Consider the following 24,025-nt stretch of genomic DNA (forward strand, 5'->3'; position numbering starts at 1 on the left):
AAAACAAATTTTAAAAAATGAAATTACTGTTATACCTTTCTAAAAAACAATTTTTTTTTTTAAAAGTGAAATTACAATTTTGCCCCTAAAACGTACACCATCACTGTTACTCGACCCCCCACATTTTTCTATAAAATAAAGATAATTACAGGAACCAATTCAATCAGAGGTTTCTGGGAAGTTTCTAGCATAGTACAAGAAGTCGTACAGTGGTATCACTGGTATGTCCACAACTTCACTTTTTTTCTAGGCCTTACAGTCTCTCTTTCTCATGGCTCCAGTCCACACAGTGAAGGTCCTTGAGCAGTGTAGAGTAGCACCTCCAGCAGGTACAACTACTCAAACCACACTTCCTCTCACATTTTTCGATCTACTTTGGATAACTACTCCATCTGTTGAACACCTTTTGTTCTATGACTTCCCACACTCAAAAAACCATTTCACTCGCAATGTGCTTCCCCTAATGAAACAGTCACTCTCCCTTACTCTTCAACAATTCTACCCTTTAGCTGGGAATCTCATATGGTCACAAGAACCAAACACCAAGCCCACCCTCAGGTACATGGACGGCGACTCGGTATCCTTAGCAGTCATAGAATGCCACGACGATTATGACCATCTAGTCTCAAATCATGCACGAGATGGACATACTTTTCATCCTCTTGTGCCTCGATTGGGAGCCTCAGATTCAATGACCCAAGTGTTGGCGCTGCAAGTAACACTGTTTCCACACTATGGTCTTTGTATAGGATTTACTGTACACCATGGCGTTGCCGATGGAAGCACTGCCTTGCAGTTTATGAGATCTTGGTCTTCACTATGCAAATTCACTGATGAGTCGGAGAAAATCACCGTGTTTGCACCATTCTACGATCGATCAGTAATTAAGGACAAGGATGGCCTGGAGAGTATTTACCTGAAAGATTTGAGACACTTCAAATGGCACCTCAAAACTTTCAAGGCTAGTGAAATTACTACAAATGGAGTTGACATGGTTCGAGTCACATTCATATTGAGTCGAACGCACATCAACAGGCTCAACCAATGGCTCGTACGTCTTGTATGCGAGAAAAAAATACCACAGTTTTATTCGTCGACTTATGTGTTAGTATGCGCATACGTAATGGTATGTTTAGTTAAAGCGCGGCGTATTGATGAGAGAAAAAAGACCATACAAATTGCATTCCCAACAGGATGTAGAACTCGCTTGAACTATCCGATCCCCACGGCATATTTTGGTAATTGCATTGGTATATGTTGTACACCAGCATTGAAATGTGACATGATCAAAGGGGAAGATGGATTTTTAGTTGCAGCTGAAGGGATTGGAAAAGCAATTGAGGACTTGGAAACTGGAGTCTTAAAAGGAGCTGAAAAATGGGTCAAGAATAACTTAATATGTGATATGTCAAATGAACGTGTCATGGTTGCTGGTACACTAAAGCTGAACTTCTATGAAACTGATTTTGGATGGGGAAGACCTAGAAAGAGTGAAGTGATATCTATGGAGAAAAAGGGTGCATTTTCACTTGGAGAAACTGGGGATGGAGACGGTGTGGAGGTGGGATTGGCTTTAAACAAGCACGAAATGGAAGCATTTTGTTATTTGTTTGATGCTGGTCTCAAATCTCAGTGAACCACATTAGGTGCTACCCACAAACCATTTTACCAATTCGTTGGTGCAGGACACAGTAGACACAACCTCTGATCCAAAAGGGGAAAAGGCACAAGCTATCCGAGGAGGACTAGACCTGGCTCGGGGTTTGCAGATCCGATATCTCACCATTTTGACGGACTGGAAAATTTTAGTTGAAATTTTGGAATAAGTTTATCTTGGAGAGCCACCTCAGTAGCACATGATATTTATGTTTGTACTTCATTGTTGGATGAATGTAATTTTCATTTTATTCCTAGAGATTCTAATTTTGTTGTTCGTGCACTAGCTAGTAGGGGTAGGCGAGCTCCTCTTTTTTTTAGTTTGAACCATGCTACTGCAGGGTCTCTGATTCAGTTATGTGTTGGTGTAAACTCTGTAGGAAGCTCTTCCTAAATTTTTGAAAGTGTTCACCTTAAAGAGGAAAAAAAAAAAAGTTGGGAATAATGGGAATCCACTACATTGGATAACTAAAATGTGTGATGCTATGGGTGACAATGTGCTGATTTCGAATTATTTCTTGTTACGAGTGAAGATCTATCAGTATTATTTTCTTTATATATTTTTCTTTCACGGCTTAGGCAATTTTAAAAGGATGCAGCCACACAATGACAACATTAAATGACTAAAATGCCTCTATAATAGAGCTACTGAATAACAGAGACTGAAGTGAACTAGAATAAGGGTCTCCGTCGCAGTTCTATTATCTAACAAAGTGAAATGCTTATTACCACTTGACAACGCAGTATGTACAACTAGCAAGCACCCTTCATACAGCTAACGGCTTCATACTAGCAACTAGCCGTAGCAATAAGAGTCGCACAGAATTATTTGCTAAAAGAAAATGAATGTCGATCTCATTTTTGTAAATTGTCCAAAAAATTCATACGGCTTTCCCACATTCCCAGGGGGAGGAAACCTGCAATACAGTGTAACCCACTTGGCAACCGTAAGAGTCTTTCTGAGCCCCTTCCATTAAGGTCTTCAAAGACAACCGAAGAAACGGACAAAAAGGACTTGAGAAATCTGAAACTTCCAAGTTACAATTTCCAACCATAACAAACTAACCTGGGGGTTGTGGTATTATTAACTATGAACAGAAATTCGAACAATTTACTTCAGACCGAACTTATTTTTACTGAAATTTGATAAATACAGTTCCCGTTAGCAGATCAAGCACATGAACTCCATGCATTGACATCTTCAGATATCAAATCTGGCACTAATGACATATCATAACATATGACCAATTAACCAAAACATTCTCATATTAAAACCGACAGAAAGATCAAAACATAATGAGTAACCATTAACTAATATCGAAAGGACGACAACCAACTAATATCCTCAACACACTTATGTTCACTCTACTTAGTGCAACATTCAAATCTTATGTGCGTCCGAGTCTTTTTTTGCACATTATATAAAAAGATTTTTCATCCTCTCTTGTCAGCGAAGTCCTCAGGCTCATCATCTAAAGCATCATTCTGACCATAACCTCCAGAGCCAGTGCTTCCAGCATAGCCACCGCCACTTGCACCGCCAGCAGCAACACCAAACTCTCCACCACTTCCACCATAACCAGAAGCACTGCCACTAGCATAACCACCACTGGTAGCACCGCCATCAAAACTGCTTCCACTATTATAGACACCACCTCCACTGGTAGCACCGCCATCAAAACTGCTTCCACTATTATAGCCACCACCTCCACCGCTGCCACCATAGCCACCACCTCCACTGCTGCCACCATAGCCACCACCACCTCCACTGCTGCCACCATAGCCACCACCACCATAGTTGCCACCACCACCATATCCACCACCACCACCATAGCCACCGCCACCACCATATCCACCATCGCCGCCGCCACTTCGAAATCCTCCTGACCGATCGGTTGCAAAATTTACCCTTATCCTTCTGCTATGAAGTTCCTATCAAGATATTAAAAAATTACAATCAGCAATAGTATTCACTGATTTAGAAAGTCATAAACATTTACAATCAGCAATGGGATTAAGTGAGAAGTTATAAAGTCATAACACTCTTTCCCTGATGGGCTTCGAATCTGTTAAAGTTCTCATCTCAATTTTCTTACCCATCAGTACATACCACACTAATATTATATTAGATATCAGAAATTTATAAATGGTATAAAAAAGTTGATTGATATTTATGTTTAGATGTGTTGAAATTCAGTTGGAGAGGCAGCAAGAGAAGAAGAAAGGCACGTACAGTGAAGACACTAGAAGGAGAATGTAAATAAAGAGGGAGATTGTAGAGACAAAATACCAGCCAAAGCAGTTCTATTACCTACTGCAAAAGAACATAGTTACTACAAGATTGCTACTAAAAGAAATATGCTTTCATTCAAACAGCATAGGCATAAGCTTGCAGAAGTTAACACATATACATCTCCTGTATTCAAAAACTGACATCTGCATTTCTTAGGGAAATCTTTCTCGCAAAGGAAGTTTGGTACGGAAAGTATATAAATGTGCGTTCCATGCAGCTTAAGGCATACATTGTCCTTTTTAAAAATGTTTTTAGCTCCAACAAATGTAACTGAACTATAAAACTAGCAGTACCTGTTGGTCCATGGCCTGTATAGCACTCTGTGCATTCTCCTGAGATGCGAACTCAATGAAACCAAAACCTCTGGACCTGCCAGTCTCACGATCCATAATAATTCTTGCTGCAAGAAATGTTGAGTTACTTGTACAACTTGCAGTCACATGTTGAAAAATAAGTGAAAGAAAGAGATTTAATAAACAGAGTATGGTTAAAATCAACAGAATTTTTCAGACCAAAACCACTTCGCCATACTCTTATCTAGGTTAGGCTTGGTATTTTAGGGTAAACAAAATAGCATCAATAAAGCAATCATTGAGATAAGTAGAAAACAATTCTTTATCAACTAGCACCATTATTTACCCCACACAGCATAAAGTCACCCAATGCCAATGGTTCAAACTTCTGTAATTTTTTTTTAAAAATACAAAGAAAAGCATGGTGAAGGCACATAAGACTTACAGTCCAATACTTCACCAAAGCTAGAAAATGCTTCTCTCAGACTTTGTTCATCTGTTTGGTATGATAAACCTGTAACAATCACGAAACAAATCAGAACAAAATAAGACGCGGTATCAACACATGTATGTCTAAGATCAAGACATAAAACTCACCCCCAATAAATAGTTTGGAAGACATGCATCGAACTGCCTGGAAAATAGATGGGCTTGACACAGAGAGGCCAGAACTGACATTTTTGCTAACACCCACACTCTGTTTAAGTATATTCCCAAGTTTACTAACAAACGCCATAACGGAACCTTCAAACACATCAGCAAACTGATTAATAACATTATCATAACAACATCCCAAAGTCTCAATTTTTTTACTAATAACATGTCATTCCTTATTATATAACTTATAAATTAACCATACAGACAAAAAAATCTAACCTTTTTAATGAAATCATAATATAAACACATGAAATGAAATCACTAAACACTTATAAACTAGTGCTTACTATAGATCAGAAACTGGAATATAGTAAATGAAAAGTTGGGTTTGAGATTTATACCTTGGTGGAGAAGTTCCTCAGAATGAATGAATGTATGGCTACTGCTTTTTCTCTCTCTTATAAACCCTAAGATCAGAGATTAAGTGAGGGTTTATGAAGAGATTCACGTGGGGTGGACTTATAGAAAATGATTTTTGGGACAATCTGGGCCGTTTATGTTTTGTTTGATAATTATTAGCCGTTGATTACTATTTACTACTAGCCACAATTTTTTTTTTTTTTTTTTTTTTTTTAAGCTATTTGCTACGTCACGTTGTTATCTATCAAATTTTTTCCTTTTTCTTTTTCGTGTTTTTTTTTTCTAATATCTAGGAGCAATGTCAATGATGAATAATATTATGGGAAACTTTTCGAGACGTATTACGCGAAATTTCGTATATAGAGTCAATGATCGTGTTGGGAACCCGAATGTTTGAGTGACGGTAATTGGTGTTTACTGTCTTCTAACCATAGTTTGGAATTTCGGAATTCTCAAAATTTCGATAAATTTAAAAATCGAAATTTATTAAATTTCAACTCCTATTATATTTGGAATTTCAGATGATTTTCGGAATTTTAGATATTTTGACTCTATATTCAGAATTCTAATTTTTTGAAAAATTGAAATTTCAAACAGAATTCCACAGTTTCGTTCGGAATCACGAACTATGCTTCTAACACTCAAACTATCATCAGCAGTGACTGACTTTCAGGGGTGTCAAATTGTCAATTTTTCAATAATAAACTTAAACAGGTCCAACAAATATGTAGGTGCAAAAAAAAATAGTTAAGTTTAAGTTTGGAGAGTTGGGGGTAAATAATCAGTAATACTACACCGATCCACTTATTTGACCTACTATTTGAACCCATTGATGTGTCAAAAGTTATAATTATTGATTTGCATAGAAATACGTGTCCCGTGTGTATTATAAATTTGTAAAGCAAACCAACCTCATCCAAATATTGAGTTGGGCAATAGTCGCAAAAGATGAGATAAAAATTCACGTCTGTTGAGCTACCAACAATGCAGCTGGAATAGCTCAGTTGGCTAGAGCGTGTGGCTGTTAACCACAAGGTCGGAGGTTCGACCCCTTCTTCTAGCGAAAAAATAATTTATTATTTTACTTTAACATTTTCGTTTGGCCCTTGCACCCATAATGCATTTTCCTAGCCACTCATTCTCTCTAACATCCAAACAGCCCCTTAAAACTTCCCCTCATAAATCCCACAAAATTCGTCAATCTCGAAACTTTGAAACACCCAATGTCTCCAAACCCAAAACCCACAAGCATTCTCGACTCAATTGGTGAAGAAATAGTGAGAATCATAACACCAGTTTCAATATGCATGTTTTTAGTAGTACTTCTTGTAACCATTTTAAACACTGACTCATCTTCATCATCAATCACATCAATAGCAACAATAGCATATAATGAAAACACTTCAGATACATTTTGGGATAAATTAACAGGTGCCCTTTTAAATTCACTAGTGTTTGTGGTTGTTATTACAGTTATAACATTCATACTAGTCTTTTTATTCTATATAGGATGTACTAAGTTTCTTAAATATTACATGGGCTTTTCTTCGTTTGTTGTATTGGGTTTTATGGGTGGTGAGATTGCTGTTATTTTGGTTCAAAAGTTTAGTGTACCTATTGATTGTGTTACATTTTTGGTTTTGTTGTTTAACTTTGCTGTTGTCGGGGTGATGTCCATATTTATGTCGAAAATGGCTATACTGATTACACAAAGTTATTTGGTGGTTATTGGGATGTTGGTTGCTTATTGGTTTACGCTTTTACCTGAATGGACTACTTGGGCACTTTTGGTTGCTATGGCATTGTATGATCTTGCTGCTGTTTTGTTACCTGGTGGACCTTTGAGGTTATTGGTTGAACTCGCAATATCGAGGGATGAAGAGATACCGGCTTTGGTTTATGAGGCTCGGCCTATAACAAATAACAATGTAGGTCCAATGCAGCGTGTAGTTGAGAGGAGATCGTGGAAGGGAAGGCGGAGTGCTGATCCTGATACTGCTGAGAGTTCAAATGCAAGTTCGAGTCTAGGAGTGTTGTTATCTTCTGAGGATCGGCAAAATGAGACAAGGGTTGTTATTGCTCAAGAGAGTCAAGTTTCTGGAGATTCTGAGTTGTCTGCGCCTTTGATTCCACAAGAAATGGTTCAGAGTGAAAGTTGGCCAATGGACGGTATTGGATTAGGTTCGTCGGGTGCAATCAAGCTTGGTTTGGGCGATTTTATCTTCTATAGCGTGTTGGTTGGTAGAGCAGCGATGTACGACTTTATGACTGTTTATGCTTGTTATCTAGCTATTATAGCTGGTCTTGGCATCACTCTGATGCTTCTTGCATTCTATCAGAAGGCGTTGCCAGCTCTTCCTGTATCTATATTATTAGGGGTGGTGTTCTATTTCTTGACTCGAATTTTGTTAGAAATTTTTGTTGTACAATGTTCAGTTAATCTGTTTATGTTCTAATAATACCTGCAGATTGGTTGTTTGACATGTAACAATTTTCTTTTTGTTTACTTGAAACAAAATCTTGATCTTGACTTTGCCTGCATACAATCTCAAAGCAATAGATTGCAAGTGATTTCTCCTGTTCTCATATGTTTACGGATAGATAGATATGTGACCAATTGTGTGCTTTCTTCTTTGCATTAAAACAACATAAGCATATACTTGTAAAGGCATGGATCATTGAAATGGAATACATCAGATTGGAAAGCATGTGTTTTGACAACATGGTAAAACACATAACTATACTTGGCCAGACGAAAAGTTGCAAATTAATGTAAATCTAACAGCAAACTAACTCTGTTACTTAGGGGTGCTGCTCAATTGAACAGCAAGTCCAAACTGCAGAGAATAGTTTGCTACTTGTTACAATTATTTTGTCGTGCTTGCATTCAATTTCTCCAACACAGTTTTGGCAGCTAATTTCTTCGCTGTCTTTTTATTCATCCCAGTGCGCGTGTCAGTGTATGAAACACCATTTGCTTCGACTGTTATTGTAATGGAAGCTTTCCCGTCCACATAAGATACACTCGTTTTATTCTCGTATGAATCCCGCTGGCATAATTCACCAAGCTCCTTTACTGGATGGAGCTTCATAGTATCTAGCGTAGCCAATGGTTCTAAAATAGGTCTTATGCAGTTCCAAACAGTCTCAATACTATATCCAGAATCAACCAAAATTGCCCCAGCCAAAGATTCAATGATATCTCCGAGCACCTGTTGAGCCATGAAAAAACTCCAAGTTAATAAAACTCAGAGTTTGCAAGTTATATAAATCAGATAAAAATTTGAAAAAGCATCTGCAAAATCTGACAATTTTTATGCAGAATAGAATAACATGCAAGATAGAGCATGTAATATACCAATAGCAGCACTTTACATGGTCAGACGTCCGTTCCATTTTAGTCAAGTAGATAGATAGCATGTCTTAAATAATATATTAGAAAACACTTTTGCAATGTTAATGAAGAAAGTTCCTAATATATTATCAGGTTCAATGGCAAATTATTATTAAGAAAAATAACTGAGTACAGATGGCATACCTTTGGTACAGTAGTCTCAGATTCCCAGCCATTGGTAGACTGCAGTGATAATTTTCCAAAACTCTCAACGAAATTTTTGATCTGCTCAAGAAGTAAAGGGGATGTATGGAGAATATGTTTGTGCAGCTCTGCCTTGATAGCAGCAAATGCGTAGCAATCATTGTTTACGGCAGAAGACCTAAGGTCAGTTAATTGTCCAGGCGACATTCCAGGATATAAATTGTACATATAGGAGGTTATAAGAAAATCCAAAACAGAGTCCCCGAGAAATTCCAAGCGCTGAGCAAAGGAAGAGAACCTTTTCAGATACAAATAAACCTTCAGGCAACCATTGCTATAATTCTATGCATATCCACAGATATAAAATCTCTCAATTATTTTTAAGATACGAATTGTAAAGTTAAAAAAAAACATTTAAAGACACATGGGCTTAGGAAGAAGTAGATTTTACATTTTTAAAACGTTCATGCCAAAAGAATGTAAAGAGCGGGAATAGTAATGGTCAATTACAATAATATAAATATTTTAAATTCATTTTACTGTATTTATTTATCGTCTCTGCCAAGATCAAACAGGTACATATAACACACTATCTGCAGTTTTATCCAATAGTTCTCACTTCTCAGAGAGTAATCCATATAATTTAGCCATTACATCCCAATCTGTTTTGTTCAGTCTCACAAAAGTACAAACCCTCAACTCGAACAAGAAAAAGCAATATAAAATTTCCTCAACTCTGTTACAATGATCATCAGAACCAATCATTTCCAAGCACTATCCATTAGGAAGGCCTGTCCTGTAGTAGAGATTTAAAGGTTTACCTGCTTCTTTAATAAAATTCTATTCCCAAACTCATGTAACAACGATTCTTCTCAACACTATTTGCATATTTCTAAGATAGTAAAGTAGACATGAAAAATACAAACAACATAATCAATCTTAAGCTGGTGACATACTAAGTGAAATTGATAAGTTTAGCTGTGACAGACAATTGGGTTCTAACTTGAGTGTATTTTAAAATGAACAAAATAAGAACCTGTTGCAAATAGATTTGACTTGGCTTGGTTTTCTAAAATTAGTGATAATTCACACTCTTTGAACATGACCAACTATTTTAATTTTTTGTCCAGGCTATAACTTTGGAAACCAAAGGTTTGACAATAATCAAAGAGATTTAAGTTTCACGAGGTAACTCAAGCCTCATGCATTGTCTAATGGCGTGAATCAAATAAAATTGAGCAGTACATTTTTCTTAAGAAATAGGTGATAGCAACCAATGTAATAAGTTCAAACAAAAACAAAACAAAACAAAAAAAAACACCTGATAGCATCTTGAGATCCCTGGGAGTTGGTAGGAACCATGAGTTAAAGCTTCAAGCAATAGAGATTGGTCACGAAATCTGTAATCCAGCAAGGATTCAAGTTCTACGACATTAATGTGCCTCTCTGGTTGCATTGCGAACTGCACTCCATTGGAAATCTCTTCGGAAAAATCAACTTTCAAACCAAGCCAGTCTAGAAAATGTAACGCTGCCGGTTCACCTCCTGCGGTGAGATAGGCACCTATCAGTCCTTCAACAACATCAGCAATTACTTTAGTCTTCATGTGCCTTGATCCCATGACATAGAGCTGTCCCGAAGTGCTGAATGAAGCTTCAACCAACCCAGAAAGTCCAAGGTCACCAGGAACAACCCAACACTTCGGATCAAAACACTCATAACGAACAAAACCCTGACATTGACAAATGAGTCACTACGCAGGCAGTATAATAATCACTATCTCATCGACATACAAGCTACTAATAAAACAATAGACAACTCCATTGGATCTCCTATTCGGTATTATGTAATTATATGTTGCACAGTACTGGTATAGTTGACGGAGTCGGATTTTGACTCCAGTACAACGTTGCATTTTTCACTAACCCAAAAAGGACAATTATCAACTCGACATTAAGTTCAGATTAGATGATATGTAATTCAATTGGAAGCTGGAGCATAGTATAAGATAATAGTGAACGAACAACTGGAAACTAAGAAAATAGATGACTAGATGTGTTGCACATGAGTCGTGGACAAGTCTGATACAAACCCTAACAATAAGTTGCATATTACATACAAAATAGATACACTCTACTTTGAAACGTACAGATAAACATTATCTCTCACAACAGTTACCAAGCAATTTTGTCTTACACAGAACTCTGTAATGGTACAGTCATTTTATCTATCAAGAAAAACAGCAAGAGTAAGATAACAGTGTTGAGGAAATGGGGAAACATAGTACCTGTAATTTCCGTTTGCATCCAAGCTTGCAAAGAGCACTGTTAGATACCATTCTTTCTCTGTGACCACTAAGTAGACCCTCATGATGATTTTTATTCCTTTTGAATAACTGCTGACCAACAGCATACTTTAGGAAAGAGTCTCCAAGTGTCTCTAGTGATTCCAGAGAAAATTCCTCCTGACATTTCTTTGTTGTAATAGCTTCAAGAATCTATCATCACCATATGAGTGGCATGAACAAAAAGTTAAGTTTTTACTCGTTATAAATGTTTGCCGCATTACATTCCACTAACAAGCACTACAGAATATTTCCGAGGAAGGAAAAACATGGGTACCTTCATGGTTGGAATCTGAATATTGCTAACAAGATGACCAGTTTGTAGTTTTTTCACATGTAGAGCAAGAACTATGGACTCGATACGATGCATGATTGATGGAACCAAAGAGTAAGACTTCAGAGTACCCAGGGAAATGCAAGACATAATTATCTTGCAGAGTTCCGGGGGCAATTCTACGTAAGCAGCGGTGGATTCTGCAGAAAGACACTGGATTAGGCAAGGAGTACCGAGTATAATAAGTGTAAATCTGTAAGAACAGTTGTTTCATGTGTAATATAAGCACAGGAAACCTTAAAAAGGTAGTTGTTTCAGTCTGAATTTTCAATACATTTGTTTAAGCTTCAACAATTGTTTCAACAATTTGTTTAACTAGCCATCTAATTTCAAGGATTTAATGTAGAAAAACTTAGAACTTATGGTTAATCGAGCTTATCATTTTATTACTTGGCATTTCTTCTATCCTAACGACTTCAATTCGCAAAGTGTTGGATCACCATCCATTTTCCTACATGAAATTACGTTTTACCAATCACAATTTAATTAAGTCAGTAATGCACAAGATCAGTAGTGATATAACAAACAAAATGATTAATATTACCTTTCTCTTTTGGATTACTCTGCCTCCTAAGACAATTTTGCACTGTAAAGACATGCCTCCCTCTAAGCAGAGTTTGACCTTCATGTCGCAGCTTGATACCATGCCTGCCATTCATACTAGAAGTTGGATTTCGTTTTCCTTCTCTTTTACTTTTAAAATACACAACAAAGAGCAGATTATATATATGATGTTTATAACACAAACAAAGTGACATTAGAAAACAAAGGATAATGATCATTACTATGCGACGGACAGATTGCTAACATGGTCTATATGACCATTCATACCCTCTATCATCTTAGTTGTCAACCCACCACGTACAAACAATCATGGCTCTGATTTATAATGTGTGTGTGTTCATGGGGCCAGATTAATGTAACACCTTGTAGTGACAACCTTCTTGAGATAAAAGCTTACTGTGTAAGAAGATGACCCACTACCATAACGATCATCTCTATGTGGATTACCTGAAGGCATGTGCTAAAGGGGGCACACATGCATAAGTCTTCCAAACATCAGTATCACACAGGTACATATCAAACAAGTGCAGTACGCATAGAGTGATTACAAACGATTTCCATACACTATTGAGTACTCACTTAGATTGATAATATTCCTTATATCTAAGAGCTTCTCCCTTCGACTTCATAACAGAATTTCCATCAAGCCCATCTAAGGATCCACTGATGCAGTAAACGTATCCATTATGAGGTGTGACGACTAATGAGTTCATAAGCATGCCCCTACAAATCTCCTTATCTTTGGTGTGTACATAATTCAAACAACTCTTTTCAGGGCAATGACTCCTGTGCCAGTTCAATGTAAGTAAAGAACTAATACAATCCCAATGTATAGTTGGAGATTTCCCATCTGCATTAGTAGATGGTAGTAGTAAATAGCTGATCCTTGGAACGGTGTCATTTTGCTGGTGCTTGTCCAATGCATCAGCAAACCTATTCCATTTCTGGTTAATAAGTAACCTTAAAAGAGCAACCTGGAACTTTGTAGCAACAGAAACCTGGAAGCAAATATGATAATAATAACAAAATAATGATCTGAAGTGGTTCATATTGTGATAACCTTAATTCACATCATGCATTGCGTCAAGAGTAGTTTACCCGTTCAGGACTAAGAAGAATGGTACCAGCATAAACTACGTTTACCCCTACTGAACCCTTTTTGGCAAATAACTCAAAATCCATATGCGTGAAATCATTTCCCAAATTACTCTTTACAGCAAGTATAATATTTTCAAAGGAAACATCATCGTCAAAATTTTGCTGCATTTCGATTGTATAGCAATGGTAGATCTCCTCAATGTGAGATGGCCAGTTGAAAACCAGTTCTCCTGGATAATAACTTTCTTGTTCCTCATAAGATATATCCCCTGTATGATAAACAAATGAAACGTATAAGTTAAACAGTATAAAATCTGACACTTGCAACTTTGAAGTATTCTGAATGGAATGAAACCTTTTTCCCCAGATAACTTAATGAAAACATCTAAAGTAAGGAAACACGGAAAAAATCGCAAGCAAGAAAATTAGAAAAATAATATTACGTTCAAAAGGATTGATCAAAAAGGTTCACTATTCAATCTTCTCGGTAATTTAGAAAAGTATAATCTGAGGCCACGACATTCTAAAAATTGGCAAAAATAAATATTTCAACACAGGCAATATGATAGGAGAGTCATCAAGGATTATGTTCCAACTTCTAAGAGATTCAAATTTACTCTAGGACATGTCAGCCCAACGACAACGCACTTTATTTGTCCCACAACAAATATATTCAACTAGATACCATCACAGCACACTAGAATTTCTCTTACCCCTCTACAATGGATAAGAACCTTTTCGAACAAAAGACATAAATTCAGGAAAAAGCCTTAAACCTTGAGAGTGATAACTAAAATTATAACATGAGAGCCATTAGCAGAAAATAATGAAACAGTATAGTTACCTAAATCATTTGCATAAGTATCGTCTTCCACGGACTCTGGTATCAGATTATCATTAAGAGCACCAATTTCATGAAGTTTTTTGCATGCCTCAAGGCACACAAGTTTCTTGAGTATGTCTTTTGGTCCTTGCACACAAACAGTCTCTAAAGGGCAGCTTTTTGGAAGATGTAACGTACAAACCTTAGACTCCTCATCAAAAATAAACCTTGGTGTAGGATTAAAATACCTATAAACAAGAAGATTCGGCTCAGTAAGCGATGTCAAACAGTTAGAGGAAATAACATATTCCTAACAACCAAATAGTAAAGCATGAAGAAGAAGAGTTTGAGAACAAACCCATCAGAAGGAAGTTGTGAACAATAATAGTAAATTGTAGCAACACTAGAACTAAGAGATACTAATGCACCAGTAGTTTCAACAAGATAAAACTCCTCATCATGCATTTCACTTTTACGAGGTGCGCATGGGAAAGAAGAATAGCGTAAAGATTCCTCCCGCATAATTTCTCCACTGGCAAGATAGCTATTTACCCTTGAGAACTCAGAGGCGTCCCCACTAGAACATGCAAATAACAAGAGATGGTTAGAAGAGTGTGAGAGCATAGATTAGTTTCTAGGTTTTAACATATCAATCCATCCATATCTTGTAGTGTTATAGTTTTTATTGGTAAATGTAGAATCATTTTGAAATTACTTCAAATTGTCAAAAAACAAACTTCGCACCTTCATTTCTTACCCACACTACACCAAAACAATATTTTAAAAAAAAAACAAATAACTGCATCTAAAATTTAAAATGGAAAAAGGATTCAGTCAACATATAGTAGGTCTACAGACAGGATATGAAGGTGAGTGAAGGAAACGTCACCTTGGGATAATCAATAAATAGTCTGACCCCTCCATTCTAGCTCGGCCCCTTGACTGTATAAAGCTGCAAACTGTTTTTGATGGATCAAATCTAATGACCAAGTTGCAACTCTGAACATCGAGACCCTCCTCAAGAATCTCTGTTGCGACAATAATGTTCACCTGTATGCGTCCTCCATATGTTATCCAGCTAAAAGTAAAAGTTAACTATAAAGAAGCAAATAAAAAGGTGACAGTGAAGCTCAAAACAGCAACGTATAATCAAATCATATTTGATTTGATATTGATAATAATCAACCACAACTAATATTGACAGCAAAATAACACAATCATCATTAATGCTACAAGCCTACAACTTTTACTATGATAACAAAGTCAGAAAAAAAAAATTAAATACATACAGCACCATTGCGAAATGCGTCAATTATATTGAACTGCTCGTTTCTTTTTTGAGTATTCAGTCCTGCACGATTTCCCGCCATATAGGTCACAGACCAACCATTTGGTAGCATAACTTCACTAAGCAAAGACTGGAGAACTATGGCAGTGATGACCCTTTCCACAAATATAATACATCTCAAATGCTTTGCCTCTCTGTTTACAGCAGATAGATAAACAAAAAAATTAAACTTAAACATAAAAAACAAAAAGGAAATGTACAGTCTCCAATGCGGTTGTTCATATCGAACAAACGACATGCAGTGAAGTTCTGATTTTTAGCAGGGATGATCTTGGCATCACGCAACTATGATGCAAATCATCATACCATAAAGATAATGATTCAAAATTCCTAAAGGTACCCAAATATGACTGAAGATGTTAATAATTTACACATAATCGACGGCCAAAAGATTCAGAACATTATTACTGGTTACATAATTTTACATTGTTAGAAATTTCTGAACAAACTGATCGTTTTGAATGATGATCTTTACGATTTCGAGGTCATCCCAACCAAAAATGTCAGCTTAAATGTGTAGCAATCCATCTTGCATACCCGACACATAAACATAACAATCCATATTGTTCTTAGATTGCCATTTGTAGCAATCATCACAGTATTAACACAAGCAGAAAATATTTTCCAACCTGTACTCCATAAGAGATTCAATCAGGCAGTTAACTCTTGAGGTTAGGAGGCCAGCATCCAAATTTGCATTGAGATCATTACCAATGCACCAATTTGAACCTACGTGATGAAAGAATCATGAAACAAAACAGATAACAGAAAATAAATTAACAAGCCAAACACCATGCAAATACAGCTTAAAGCTAAACCTTAACTTATATACTTATATATCGAGATTACTGCAACAAAACAAAGGACTAGGGGGACACAGGTCAAGGCAAGGATCTAAAGTACCAGATGGTATGTATCCTGATATAACATCAAGAAATGCTTCACTAAAACTTCTCACGTTCTTCCTACTAGCACCACCATCCTTTGGCCCCCAGAAATATACATCAGTTTCAGTACACGATAACGCCTTAGAAGCCTGTCCAGATTTTTTTTTTAAAAAAAAAACGGAGGGGGGGACAGCTTTAGACACCTGAGAATATAACTAACGACGAACATCAACAACAAAATATTTATTTGATTAAAACCATTGTTCATATACCTGGCAAGCCGACCAAACACCAAGATCCTTCATACAAAACAAAAAAGTTTCACATAATCTTAATATCTTCTTCACTGAAGAATCCTCTGAAGCATTTTTTAGCTTTTGAACATACTGAAACAAATTCATCAATAATAAGATTTTTTACACAGAAATATATTAGAAACCATTTCATGGAAATAGGAATCACATTCTTTTCTTTAGATAACATTGAGAAGAGAAACAAGACTTATGCAGCTTACTCCAGTGATCAATATCTCTGTCACTGTGTACATTATGCAGCACCACATTGATAACTAAGAAATTATCCTACAGCAGTATGTATTATAACATAGTATATTTTTGTCCATCACAATGTGGGGTACGGAGATATGAATGGATTCTTAATTGGTTACTAAATTTGTCAACAGAACTTTTAAGAGGGAAATATTAAAGCTGTAACAGCGATGACTAGTACGTTAACATGGCAAGCATCTACACGTAGGTGCAAATGTGGACACTTATGTACCATTAAGTTCACATGTGTTTACAGACATTCAGAATGATGATCTATTGGTTCTGATACATAGCTTTTTCAGAAGGCGAAGTCTGTTCTCCAGGCAGGACTTTAAGGTTAAACCTGTCTATTGCACATTTTAAATTGAATGTGATTGTACTTCTCAAAAAGGAAAAAACAATATGCGATTCAATTTACTTAGGTAAGTTGACTATAAAACACAAACTTAACAATAAATCAAAATTTCCGCATTCAAAATACATATACTACAACGAGAGTTGAAAATCACACTAAATGATATTTCCATAAATTCATATTCATAATGATTTAAAGATGACCAATAGATAAAGTTTCTTATTATTTAAAAAAAACCTATCAACAACTTCACTCAGAAGACAGTGTATGGTAAACTGAAGCCTTTCCAAAGGCCAAAAAGTAATAAGATAGTGATGGTAAAGATGGATATGAAAATACATGCCTTCTAAGATGGATATGAAAATCATTCCAAAAACATATTATAGAAAATGGTCATTCTTTGACCCCACTTCCTAGCACACTGGATGATGCTTAGAACAACAGTGATGCTACAATACCACAATTCATCCATTCATGCGAATTATAAAATAGGAGACAGCTAACTGATTCATTATTGGAAGTAACGTTGTAGATAAGTCTAATACCCTCGTTCTCAGTTTCACCAATTCATTTTCCAGCCTCAGAGCCAAAGCATTTGGTAAATCTATACGTTTGTACAGCTTCAACTTTGGAGTAGAAATTGGTATGAACTCAGCCAACACGGATTCATTCACAACTGTGAATACCTTCATACGAGAAATCAAGTCAATGTAGCATTACATATCAAATGCACAAGTGAATGAGCAAAAATGGACATAATATATTGATGCACACCAAACTGACAATATATACAAGACAACGACATCTGTGATACGGTTTTTACTAGTATTTAGTGCTCAAGGGATAAATATCCAAGAAGAGGTCAATACACTCCTCAATGTACAACTGACCTTTGAATTCAATAGATTCTCAAATTCAAGAATCTTTTTTGCATAAGCTTCGGGTGACTTTTCACCTATACCAAAAGAAAATATCAGTACACATGCTACAAAAGAAATAAAAAAGTATTCTCAAGTCAGAGAGACTGTTGTTTACGAGTAGACTCTACTTCTACCCTGACAAAAATAAGTTTCAGGTTATAGAAAATATCTGTAGGAAGGAAAAAATATTAAAAATGAATTACAGCAGTTTTCTATCTATTTATCATTACAACTGTAGTGAAAAAAAATCAAACCTCTTAGGGTCTACCACTCTGGTACAATGTCAAGTGTCGTGAAGATCAGTGCTCTAAAATCTCAACTTGTAGACAGGAGGAACAACAATGTATAATAAAGTAGATCATGATTCAAACACACTAACACATCTGACCACACAAACGAGAGTGGGCAACATCCACAAACATATGGCCACAGAATATGGAATTGCACTGACGATATATAAAAAGTTTACTCAATAATCCTAGGCTGGGATAAAATCATAACATGGCAGCATTTGAAGGAGCAGCATTAGACCATATGACGAGAAAACTACTAAAAAAATTGATAAAGTACACATAAAACAAGGACTACCTTTAGACTTGATGATGCATGCCGTCATGCCAAATATTCTAGGTAAATGTGTCGGAGTAGAATACAATTGCGGGTGATAGAACTCCTAATAACACAGAAAATTGCTTTTATAAAATCACTACTTCATATGAATGCACATATAAACGATCTCATGTTGATGTGGTTCGACACAACTAATGAATTACAGCCACATTATACTCCTGTCAGCTCAGATTGTTCCTTTAGTCAAATGGATGTGAGCAAAATGATGCATGCAGGACGAGACAATCAAAATTACCCACCTTTAAAATGCAAGCATAATCGCTGTTGCCTTTTGCATTGTGGCATTCATCAAATATTAACAGATTTATGATGTCTAGCTTGAAAAACCCATGCCTTAAGGCATCAAGCAAAATTCGAGGTGTCATAACCAAAACCTGCAGGGATACAAAACAGAGTTTGAATGTTAAATAAATAAATAAATAACATGTAAAGTGAAGTGTATCTATAGATTATAGTGCTCAGTATGCATGACAAGGTTGAACAGGAATAAATAATTTTCCTTTTTGTTTCGGTTCTAAACTAATTCTCACCTCATGACTGTCAATCTCATCTTTCCAAGTGTTGGCATCCCAGAAATCTACTCCCATTTCTCCCCAGTATTTTCCCACTTTCAAGTCAGTGTGCATGCTCACAACTTCAGCTTGCTAAACAACCAAGTAAATGAGAACATACATACATACTCAGATTGTGATTAAAACAAAAACATGCACTTTATGTTTACTTCATATGCTTGGGTTGCCACTTGAGCACTTCTGTAGTTCAGTTAAATGGATGGTGTCATGGTGACAAAGACGAGGAGTGACATGCAATAACAATTCAGTTATTTTCAACGAAACATTAACAGTTTTAGAGATTCTAGTCAAGGGCTCAAAGTTTACCCAGAGGTCCAGGCCCAACGTCTGGTGTATTGGGCTTGGCCTGCAAAACACATAAGCGGCGAGTATAGGAAAAGTTCGAGTGAACTCTAGAGTTAGAGAAAGAGATGTATACTTGTTTGACCAGATGAACAGTAGGAACCATGAAAACAGCAATAAAAGGAGAAGGCTTTCGAAGTTGATAAGCATAAGCTCGAATCAACATGATCGCAATCAACGTCTTTCCAGAACCTGTTTCCAAGTAAACGATCGTGTTCCGTTGCATAGCTTTCTCTAAGGCATCTAGTTGATAACTGTTGCACCAAACAAACAAATAAACAACACTTTTTCATCCATTAATACAAAGTGAACAAATATATGAAGCAAACCAACCTTCGAGCGAAACTTTGAGGATCGATAATCTCGTTTGGTGACATCAGTTTGTGTGGCTTCTTCCAAGACTCTTGGTTGTTGCTGTTGTTGTCAACAACGTTGATGATTCTTTTCTTCATGACTCAAACAAAGAGAATTTTATCAAGTTTTGGTTTTCGAGGGTGTGACTTGGAACGTCTCTTCACTCTGAACTAAAAGTACGTACTCGTTGGAAATAAGCGTCACTTATATATATTTATGGAAGATTGCGATGTACACTTCCACAAAAATGCAAAAGCCGCGTCACTTGGAAATGAATATTTGCTTTAAGTGGGCCTCTTCATTTTTAAGAAAAATGAATCTTTATTGAATCGGCTGATTATCCAACTCTTTACATTCTTGTGGAAGTATAAAAAAAAGAGTAAAAAAAACGTGTTCTCACATTTATCTTTACAGAATGAAAAGGACGTGAACAGATATAGATATTCAGTGGGACCTCATATATCTTGGTTACTAATAAGTCATCAACAGAGATTCTTTTCATCATAGAGAAGGCTGTCAAGTGTCAACAAACAATATATACTGTTAACGATTTGAGGACACCTGCCAAATATATCACTCAGCCTTCTACCCGAGCGAGTGCATGATGGGCAAGAGCAATCTGAATTTCTGAACAAATGGCCGAAAATATCACCGATATATATCGGTTTTTGGATATAGTAGTATACGCATAGTTTAAGATTTCAGAATTTTTGGAATTCCGATAAATTCAAAAACTGGAATTCCGGCTTTTATTCTGCTATATTCCGAATACATTTCAAAATTCATGTTTTTTTTATTCTTAATATAGAATTCCAAATTTATCAAAAACTGAAATATTGGGTGGAATTCTAAAATCACAAACTATGGGTATACGACATGGACATTTTTTATATGAGCACTTCTTCAGTGCGCGAGATGTATGGTGCGCAGAGGATATAGACCTTTGGATCAGTACTTCTGCCATACAAATATACAATACACACGCACCCCTTGGTATGAGTGGCCCAGATTTGACAGCACACCATACAACCTGCGCACCATAGATTTAGCCTTTTTATATATCTTTGCCGAATATAAAAAAAAAAAATCTGTCAAAATATATTGCCATTTTTTAATATAAACGATACATATCCATTGACTTGGTTTGACTATTTGACAAATTTTTTGACTTTTTTGTCGATACTTCCAATACTTATTGTTATATATCGGTGATATTTTTGAGTCACCAAAAAATTTATATGTCTGATATATCAATATATAATAGAATTGACAAGGGGGTTGTTCATAGGTTGTTCCGATTCGGTTCTTATATATCGGTTTCGGATTTGGTTCTTATCGGGTTCGGTTATTTCGGGTTTTTATTATATATAGAAAACCCGAAACCATATCCAATTAAATCAATCCTATTTCGGTTTCTTCTCAAGTTATACATTATTATTACTAAAATTATATTTTTAATTACGTAACCGATAAAAAAAAATTGGTTTTTAGTGCAACAATAACACTTGTAATAGTCCTAAATTCAATAATCTTTGAAAATTTTCTAAAAACTTTAAATACATCTCGTAAAATTGTATGTGCGTGTGTATTAACTTGCATTTCAAATCGAACATATATATACATTATACTATACGTACATACGTCAGGTATAAATATTTGTCACCCGCTAAATTTTAACATGTAGAATAAGTACATGTACTACAGTTGTTAACATTGCACGCATTCATTATCATATGTATACATGTATACACATGTAATATATCAAGCATATGCACTTATAAATATTATCATGTACGTACAGGTTTATTAGTTAATATATACATTGTATTAATTAATTCATAGTATACATACGTGTAGTCGTTGACATTATACTATATTAGAAAAATCTGGGGTTTGATGAACAGAATTTTCCACGTACGTCACAGGGGCAATTTCGTCTTTTCTCTTTCTATTGTGGGGGGGAGGGGGTATTTTGGCGTTTTTAGTATTATCTCTACATTTTCGAATATTCTTCTCACTGTGTGTAAGTTCTCCTTCTTCGTCTTCTGCTTTTGCTCTATCTTCAATCTTTAGTATTGTTCACATATAAACCGAAAATCCTAGGGTTTTATTTCCCCGTTCTCAATCTCGGCGAACTACAATCGGTTGTTATTGTGTTCTCTTCTGATTTTGGTTTTGGTGATAATTTAATAAACAAAAAACAATGATTTATAGGTAAATCTCTCTCTCTCTCTCTAATCTACTTCTTTAATTTAAAATTCCTAATTTATTTAGATTAGCAAAATTTTAAGCCTTTGACATAGAATTGTGATTGTCTATAATCACTTGGTTTATTTTTTGAATTAAATCAATTCCTTAAATATAATCTATATTTTTTCCACTTTGCATTATTTTCTATCTCTTTATTTTAGGAGAAAACACAATATTTATGCTAAGGTTCCTGCTTATTTTGATTATTTTCCGCCAAGTAGTGTTAATGTTTATTGTGCAATTTTTATCATTGAAAATAGCCGTCTTCCCTCAGATTCTAGACTCTTTGTTGTTTGGTGAAACTATTCTTGAAAACGGCTTACATATTTATCGACAGATTGTCGTCCTTTTTTTTTGTATTGTGGTCATTTTCTTTGTGCCGGGTAAGTGTGGTCATTTGCTTTAATTTGTGCCGGGTAAGTTAATTATATAGAGCATTTGGATATGAAAACAGGTAGATAGCTTTTAAAAATATTTGACAGTTGTTTGATGAACTACAATGCTTTGATCCTTGATTGTAGGTGATTGTGAAGCCATTTTTAAAAAAAAAAATATTCATTTTCTAATTTAGTGTGTTTGGGTCTTTTTAACTACAAAATTATATATTATTCCATGGAGTTTCTTTCAATTTTGTTCTTAGTAATTTGTTGGGGATTGGGACCTTTATAATTTTTATTCAATTGATTTTTAGTAGAATGTGTATGGTCTCATGCATATTTAGTTGCCTCAATTTATTGTCACAGTTTTGTTGATGGCCTTCAGTAACGCAGTAAGAGTCTAATGAATCAGTGGAGTTAATTCATAGAAATTTATTTAACGGTATAACATTGTTGACTGAATTTGGACATAGTTGTTCAATACGTCAGGATGAACAATGGTAAGATTAGCAATTTGAATTGCAAACAAAATTAAATATTTCCCAAGTATAAGTCCCAAAAAATTGGGTAGTAGTCGAGTCTTTGTCTATTAGTGTCTCATTTGGTTTTTTACATGGTTACCGAGGGGCAAGGGGATATTACGCAAGGGATGACAATAATGGATGTGGGTCTATGAAGGACTGGCATAGCCACGGATCTGGCTAATAATCCTTTTACACCCATCTCAACTAGCACATACAAGTACTGGTAATTATAACAACTAACTATTTTCATGACGTTCATGTTGGATTTTTTTTATTTTTTTATTTTTTTAAGAAAACACTATTTAGCAATTTTAAGTTGATTTACAACAGTTTGGACTCGAGCTTGAAAGTGAGACTTTTTTTTAAATCAATGTTCCAGCATTGTTCCTCTATTTATATTGTATTTATCTTTGATTTAGTTCGTTTCATAGTTATTTATTTACAGTTTATAAAGACGGAAAGAAGAAGAGGAGGATGTAATAAAAGCGATACTAGACTGTGAAATCAAAATGAATGTAGCTTTTCTCTTCCATATTTGTGTGTGATTCCTTGCATCTGATTGTCATGTCATTTTATGACATCTAGGGGGGGGGGGGGAAGGGGGTTCCTCAAAGGACTTCATGAAGAAGTGATATGAGTACGAAATCCCCACTGCTAAGGTAAGGTTGGTAAGGATTCATTTTTCGTAGTACATAGGTGGTGAAGTGTTAGTTCTTTGGTCCTTCCCAACTACATAAACCTTATCACTGCTTAGGAATAACCCAATACAACTCCCCATCATCACCATATAGAGCTTATCTCAAATGGTGAGAAGAGCTTTTGTAAACTATTTTTAGTTTTCTCACCTTTCAATGAAATGCCAATGTCTAGCTTAAGTAGTTACGTTTGTATTGATGTTTGTGAGTGTGCGTCATTGTCTTTCAATTGTTCTCGATTATTCCTCTCCCTTCTCTCTCTC

The 24,025-nt window shown here is 35.7% G+C and overlaps 3 protein-coding genes, 1 non-coding gene and 1 pseudogene across 9 annotated transcripts; 3 read left to right on the forward strand and 2 right to left on the reverse strand.

Annotated features, from left to right (window-relative positions):
* Positions 1–121: 121 nt before the first annotated feature.
* Positions 122–1,909, forward strand: LOC147521900 (malonyl-coenzyme A:anthocyanin 3-O-glucoside-6''-O-malonyltransferase pseudogene; annotated as a pseudogene). The gene has a single exon (XR_015194655.1). The product of XR_015194655.1 is annotated as a malonyl-coenzyme A:anthocyanin 3-O-glucoside-6''-O-malonyltransferase pseudogene (transcript).
* Positions 1,910–2,904: 995 nt separating this feature from the next.
* GR-RBP3 (glycine-rich RNA-binding protein 3) lies at positions 2,905–5,572 on the reverse strand. Of its 3 annotated transcripts, none has more exons than XM_086589277.1 (6): positions 5,241–5,379; positions 4,840–4,986; positions 4,688–4,756; positions 4,243–4,349; positions 3,390–3,588; positions 2,905–3,311 (listed from the first exon to the last, which is right to left on the reverse strand). In XM_086589277.1, exons 2-6 carry the CDS (start codon positions 4,976–4,978, stop codon positions 3,091–3,093), a joined length of 735 nt encoding a protein of 244 aa, XP_086445403.1. In that variant the 5' UTR covers positions 4,979–4,986; positions 5,241–5,379; the 3' UTR covers positions 2,905–3,090. The 3 variants fall into 3 exon arrangements, with proteins under 3 accessions (XP_086445403.1, XP_086445397.1, XP_086445387.1); XM_086589271.1 differs by having other exon boundaries at positions 3,363–3,588; XM_086589261.1 differs by having other exon boundaries at positions 2,905–3,588; positions 5,241–5,572.
* A 676-nt stretch (positions 5,573–6,248) lies between these two features.
* TRNAN-GUU (transfer RNA asparagine (anticodon GUU)) lies at positions 6,249–6,322 on the forward strand. The gene has a single exon. It is a non-coding gene; the product is annotated as a tRNA-Asn (tRNA).
* A 46-nt stretch (positions 6,323–6,368) lies between these two features.
* PS2 (Presenilin-2) lies at positions 6,369–7,740 on the forward strand. Its single transcript, XM_086589245.1, has one exon. The coding sequence runs from the start codon at positions 6,483–6,485 to the stop codon at positions 7,713–7,715; it is 1,233 nt and encodes a 410-aa protein (XP_086445371.1). The 5' UTR covers positions 6,369–6,482; the 3' UTR covers positions 7,716–7,740.
* A 176-nt stretch (positions 7,741–7,916) lies between these two features.
* On the reverse strand, positions 7,917–20,136 carry DCL2 (dicer-like 2). 3 transcript variants are annotated; one of them, XR_015211167.1, is made up of 22 exons: positions 19,896–20,136; positions 19,639–19,816; positions 19,179–19,292; positions 18,888–19,022; positions 18,607–18,691; positions 17,989–18,053; positions 17,644–17,784; positions 16,468–16,581; positions 16,212–16,344; positions 15,938–16,037; positions 15,250–15,442; positions 14,850–15,010; positions 14,319–14,537; positions 13,982–14,208; positions 13,138–13,406; positions 12,619–13,037; positions 12,020–12,123; positions 11,419–11,615; positions 11,085–11,294; positions 10,119–10,529; positions 8,798–9,095; positions 7,917–8,471 (listed from the first exon to the last, which is right to left on the reverse strand). XR_015211167.1 is itself a non-coding variant. In XM_086589227.1 (22 exons), the coding sequence occupies exons 1-22, from the start codon at positions 20,012–20,014 to the stop codon at positions 8,127–8,129; spliced, it is 4,218 nt and encodes a 1,405-aa protein (XP_086445353.1). In that variant the 5' UTR covers positions 20,015–20,133; the 3' UTR covers positions 7,917–8,126. The 3 variants fall into 3 exon arrangements, 2 of the variants coding, with proteins under 2 accessions (XP_086445353.1, XP_086445362.1); XM_086589227.1 differs by having other exon boundaries at positions 8,798–9,076; positions 19,896–20,133; XM_086589236.1 differs by lacking the exons at positions 18,607–18,691; positions 19,639–19,816; positions 19,896–20,136 and having other exon boundaries at positions 8,798–9,076.
* Positions 20,137–24,025: the final 3,889 nt, after the last annotated feature.

The sequence above is a fragment of the Coptis chinensis genome, chromosome 1, assembly GCF_015680905.1.
Source record: "Coptis chinensis isolate HL-2020 chromosome 1, ASM1568090v1, whole genome shotgun sequence".
Lineage (NCBI taxonomy): Eukaryota > Viridiplantae > Streptophyta > Magnoliopsida > Ranunculales > Ranunculaceae > Coptis > Coptis chinensis.